The 5,854-nt window shown below is 48.4% G+C and overlaps 1 protein-coding gene across 3 annotated transcripts in view; it reads right to left on the reverse strand.

Annotated features, from left to right (window-relative positions):
- Positions 1–384: 384 nt before the first annotated feature.
- LOC116074789 (butyrophilin subfamily 1 member A1-like) overlaps positions 385–5,854 on the reverse strand; it is a 25,426-nt gene continuing 19,956 nt past the window's right edge. Inside the window, exons 3-10 of one of the 3 annotated variants that reach the window (XM_031347603.1) lie at positions 5,705–5,813; positions 4,623–4,904; positions 4,325–4,509; positions 4,084–4,126; positions 3,975–4,001; positions 2,315–2,341; positions 1,385–1,411; positions 385–1,121 (exon numbers count right to left, since the gene is read on the reverse strand). In XM_031347603.1, the coding sequence (XP_031203463.1) occupies positions 385–1,121; positions 1,385–1,411; positions 2,315–2,341; positions 3,975–4,001; positions 4,084–4,126; positions 4,325–4,509; positions 4,623–4,904; positions 5,705–5,813 (1,437 nt within the window). Of the gene's footprint in view, positions 1,122–1,384; positions 1,412–2,314; positions 2,388–3,274; positions 3,277–3,974; positions 4,002–4,083; positions 4,127–4,308; positions 4,510–4,622; positions 4,905–5,704; positions 5,814–5,854 lie in introns of all 3 variants that reach the window. The other 2 variants (XM_031347604.1, XM_031347605.1) reach the window with 2 other exon arrangements.

A 5,854-nucleotide genomic window follows, 5' to 3' on the forward strand; every position in this document is an offset into this window, starting at 1 on the left:
ACACCAATCACAAGAGCCAAACGCAGAATAGGCCTTAGGTGCCCATGGCCAGATGAACAAATTAAAACAATGTCCACCCAACCCTTGGTCCATTGCATGCCAACCGGTACAAAAACCCAATAAAATGCCATTTAACACCAAGGGGAAAATGCCTTCCCAGAGCTCAAACCAGCCTGTTTTACACCAGCTGAAACAACAGTCAGGGCTTATCCTCCACCACCTGGCACAAGCATGACCTCCCTGCCACCACAGCCACAGCCTCAGAGTCAGACTGGAGAGCAGTGGGTCAAGGCTCCAGGCCATTCCAGGACTCTTGGCGGCTTTGGCCTGTGGCTTCTACACCCCGACAAGGAGTCACACTGACGACTTAGGCAGTGATCCACACTATGGGAACAGAGTGTCCCTGGCATGCTGGAGAAATGGAGATTCTTCCCCTGGGACAGAGTCTACAACACAAGAGCCTGGAACCAGGCCCTCCCCTGCAGCACTCGGAGACTCCTTCAGAGGAGGCAAAACTAACTTCTTCCCCCTCTTTGCCCTCTTCCCCTTCCTCCCCTTCCTACTTCGTTTCCTCCTCCTTCTCCCCTCTTCTCCCTCCCACCCCTCAGACACACATGTCAAGGAGTTGATGATCATTGAGACATTTCCAGACTTAAGCCTGAAGTATGGAAAAAGATTCCCAGAGAAGGAAGCTTCATGAAAGGAAAAAAGGTGGGACATGTCACTCATGTTATAGAAGGAGATGTCACCTTCAGTGTAGTCCACAAACACCCCAACACTCTGTGGGGCTTCCCTGATGGATAATGAAGCCATCCCAGAGTCAATATAGGCCCAATATCCACTACTAGACCGCCCCACAGTCCAAAACCCCTTGTCTGGACACTCTGAGAAACATCCTTTCCTGTCCACACCTTCCCTACAGACCCCCAGAGTCCACTTGCTGCTGTCGCCATGTCTTAGCTTCACCTCCCAGTAATATCTTCCAGAAGAGATGCTTTTGATGCCTAACACACAGAAGAGGTCATCCAAGCACATAGTGGAATCCTTCCTGGTCACACTCATCCTATTCTGGGAGATGGCAAGGATGGGGTGGGCAGAGTCTGGATCCAGAGTGAAAGTCCCTGTAGAGAGAGGTCCTGTCCAGTACCCAGAAGAGACTTCATCTGCACCTCCCCATCTCAGAGCATCCAAACTTCTGGCCGGATAAGTCCCTCACATAAGAGCCTTGTAGCTCAAGACTATGACTTGCAAGAAGGGGAAGGTCACTTCTGCCACCCACACCTCTGAAGCTGTCACCACCTGGGTCACCACAGAGAATCAAAGGAGGGACAAGAGCCATGGAAAGAACAGGAGGAGTGTCCCTAAGAAACATGGAGATACTCACAGGGCTGGAAATGCTCCTTGCGCCAATCTATAAAAGAAGAACAGGTCATGTGAGTGGTTTCACAGTCTATCTACATCCATATGGTCGGCAAGGGTCCTCAGAAACACAGACCTGGGAGTTGTGGGACAATGTACCTGTCATACACACTCAATCACACAAATATGCATGCACACACATACACACAAATGAATATACACACATACATACACAATAATACACACATGCATACACACATACACACAAATACATGAATATACAAGCACATACACAAGCACACATGCACACACACACCAAACACAACCTTGGGAAGGGATAGAGAGCGCTTTGCTCCTCCTCTCCTAATAACCACTAATTCTCTGGAAGCCCATGGGAGAGGAGGCTCCTAAGCCCACACTACCTGCATGGTAGAATATCATGGGCAGGCCTCCTTGGAGTAGTCAAAGGTTCTGACAGCTGAAGAAGGTAACAACTCCTTCCTGTTGGCTTTTGTGTTGACTTGACATAAGGTGGGGTCAACTGGGACAAAAGGAACCCTGAATAGGGAAAATGCTTCCATACCACTGGCCAGTAGGCAATTCTCTGGAACACTTCCTTAACTGATGATTGATATGGGAGAACCCAGCCCATGTGGGCATGGTCATCCCTCAGAAGGTGGTTGTAGGATATAGGGGAAAAGAAACTGAGCAAGCCACCAGAAGCAATCCGCCAAGCAGCACTCCTCCAGGGCCTCTGCCTCAGCTCCTGCCTCCAGGTTCCTGCCTGCTTGGGTTCCTGCATTGACTTGCTGTGAACAGGGACTGGGAGTGTGAGTCAAGTAAACACTTTCCTCCTGGAGGGAATGCTTGGGTCTTGGTGTTTCACCACAGCAGGAGAAATTCTAACTGGGACAAATGCTCTGCCCAGAAGGATCAGTCTATAGGAGTCACATACCTGCATACAGCTGGGCCTTCCTCCAGGCTGTAAATGAACACACTCTGGTGAGAACCCAATCAGAACAGCCCCACTCAAAGAGTCTGCTAAACTCCCTCCATCCATCCTAAAAGTGAGGCTAGGTATGCCTAAGAAGAGAGAGGACCATGAGGATCTGACTGTTGCAAGATGCAGAGGCACCAGAGAATTATGGGAAATTCCCAGAACTGCAGATGAGAAAGATGGCATTGGAGGGTAAGTTTCCCCCACTGCCCCATGATCTGTATGGCTTTTTAAAAGTAGTCTTTTTTAATGTGTTTATTTTACATGTATGAGTGCTCTATTTGTATGTACACTGGCATAGCAGAAGAGGGCATCAGATCCCATAACAGATGGTTGTGAGCCACCAGGCAATTGTTGGAAATTGAACTCAGGCCCTCTGGATGTACACACCGTGCTCTTAAACTATGAGCAATCTCTCCAGCCCTTCTGTATGGCTTTTAGCTGTAAAATAACTACATCTACTTCAAAAGGGAAAATAATAATAGGAGTAGTAATCACACTACCATGCTATAATTATTCAGCTTCACGGTTAACAGAAAAATCTTTGAACGGTGGGAAACTATCTTAGAGAATAAAATAAAGTTATTCAACAATTATCAGAAACCATTACATCAGCTCTTTTTTTAAAAGATATATTGGTGTGCTGAAGAATAGAATGTGTATAATAAGTATGGACATGAGGTGAATTTGTGGGAGAGGCACGTGGTCTCCTCGGGTGAAACAACTCTACAGCCAGGTACATCTCTACCAGGACAACACATCACAATATCCTTCCCATTGAGGGAAGCAACCCAAGACTCTACCCATCATCTTGACCAACACCTTCAGGGGCTAAGGGAGCAGACAGACCCCCGAAGGATGACTGAGGAGTGAGTGCAGGTCATACTCCTGAACCTGTGACGTCTTTTACTGATAAACCTCTTTTCCTGGTTAGGTTTTGTCACTTTTCAAATGCTAGAGTCATCTGAGAGGAGGCAGCCTCAACTGAGAAAACGACCCCAATACACTGGCTGTAGGCAAGGCAGTGGGGTTTTTCTTCATTGATTGATGTAGAAGGGGCCTGCCCACTGTGGGCGGTGCCACCCCTACACAGGTGGTCCTGGAGTGGGCCAGCAAGACAGTTGAAGAAGGCATGGGGAGCAAGCATGGACGAAGCCTTCCTCTGTGGTCTCTGCTTCAGTTCCTGATCCAGGTCTCTGCCTTGAGTTCCTGCCCCGGTTTTCCCCAATAACTAATTGTGATTTGAAAATGTGTACTACAAATAAACCATTCCCTCCACAAACTACATTAGTTTATTACAGCAGTAGAAACCTAACCAAAAAAAAACACTTTCTTAAAAGAAATTTTTAACACTGCTGTCAGAAAACAGAAGGGCAGACAGAAGTCTAGAGCTACTGGACCCCAAGACAGCAATGAAAGTATCAGGAACTGGGTGAATTAAGACCCAGGACACAGGACAAATCCAGGAGTTACACATTTTCCAGCTATGGGCAGAGATCACAAGGACCCTAAACATCAGGCTTCTACCTTCCAGAATATTCCACATCTGTACCCACTCTGCCTGGAATGGAGGAGAGAGCAAGCATGGAACCATGGGGACACTGGGACAGTCACTCACCAGCATTGTAGGTTGCTTTCCTTTGACCTGAAAAGCAACACACAGGAGTCAAGAGAGCTACTGGGCTCCTGAGGGGACCAGAGGGCTCAGGAGGAAAAGCAGGACTCACCATGCTCCTTCCACAGTGCTCCTGAAAACAGTGAGGAGAGGGACTCAGTACATTTAACAGGAAGAAAGGAAACAGTTTGGGTTCCTGAGACTCTGAACTAGAGACCGCCTGACCCAAAGGATTCCAGCCATCCTCTCTGGATTTTGTTTCCCACCTACTCTGATCTCAGAACCCTGGACACTCCTGGGGACTCTGGCCCTGTCCTTCACTGCTATGGTGACTTACTCTCAGTCCTCTGAGCATCCTCCTTTATCTTCTGTAACTCATCTTTCTCACTCTGAAGATTCCCCAATTTCTGCTGCACCTCTCGCCTTGCAAAACGTTCTCTTCTGAGAAGATAGCTTGTCCCTAAGAGTAGTAGTCCCATCGTGGTCAGGGTCACGAGAAAAGCTGGCTTCCAGGGAGAGGCCTGAGGGAAAAACGGCTCTGTGGCCCAGGCAGAGAGCCAGTGATGGCTGAAGCTGAGGACAGACAGCCCAGCACACTCCAGGAACAACACACACTTCCCAGGGTCTGTAGGAGTGAGGGACAGCTCTCACCTGGGATGAACATGGCCATGGCTTTCTCCTGGCCCAAGATGGGATTGAAGGTGGAGCAGGTCACATTCCCCACAGACCTGTCTCTCACCACCAGCGAGGTCTCTGTGCTGAACAATCCTTCAGCATCTTCATGGTGGATCTCCAAGGATGCTGACAGATTTTGTCCTCTGGAGTCTCTCCAATGCACCTGGGGCTTCGGGTACCACCCTGAAGCCATGCACACAACACACACTCCACCATCTTCTGGGCCTTTGATATGCACTTCAGGAACAGAACCCATCACTGCAGGAGGACAGATGTGAACATCCTAGAACCCACTTAAGGTTGAGGGACCCCAGGAGCAACAAGGTGACTTATGGGAACCTTTCACAGGGCAGATAGAATGAAGGGAAAAAGCACTTTGAGTTGATACTAGGTTGAGCCCCTATTGCCTAACAGGGAAAGGTAAGAGAGCTCACTGTGGGGAAGACACCACACCTTTATCAACCACAAGATCCTGAGGAAAGTGAAGGATGTTGAACACAGGAGCTCTGAAGTGAGAACCAGCACTCCATCTGTCCATTATCCACACACGTGTGAGCTCATGGCAGGCCCACACCCAGATCTCCTCTCCAGGGAAGACACACCGTGAGCATCATCCTTCCTCCCCTCAATCACTTGCCTTTAACATTGACTGTCATTTCTCATTGACTGCTCACAGTGAGTTTCCTGCCAACATCTTTAAACTATACATTCCAACAGCTGGTGTTTTCATGACACCAACAGGATCTATGGTCCACAGAACTAGACACAGCACATTTTAGGAGATCCATGAGTACATTTTTGGGTTGGATTTATCTACATAGGAATTCACTACCTATTTCTCATCTTAAAATGGGAAACTAGAAATAAGTAGAGATAAAAATGAGGACCACAGCACCCATGTGAGCCCGGCACTGCACAGCAAGCTCAAGGACAGTCTGGCAAACGTGAGAACTTCTCTCAAACATAAAGGAAAGTAAGGGACTGAGTGATGTGATGCCTCAGTTTCCTCCCACACACAGGTCACCCAAGGTTTGTAGAACAGGGATCAGTTAACCAACCTGCCACCTTCAGTTCCAAGATGGCCTCTTCCTGGACATGTCCCTGTTTGAAGTGGCAGACATATATCCCACTATCTGATGCCTGGACATTTTGGATCCTCACAGCAGCCTTCCCTTGATGGAACTGATCCTTCACCAGCGTGGTCCGCC

Source organism: Mastomys coucha, unplaced genomic scaffold, assembly GCF_008632895.1.
Source record: "Mastomys coucha isolate ucsf_1 unplaced genomic scaffold, UCSF_Mcou_1 pScaffold3, whole genome shotgun sequence".
Taxonomy (NCBI): domain Eukaryota; kingdom Metazoa; phylum Chordata; class Mammalia; order Rodentia; family Muridae; genus Mastomys; species Mastomys coucha.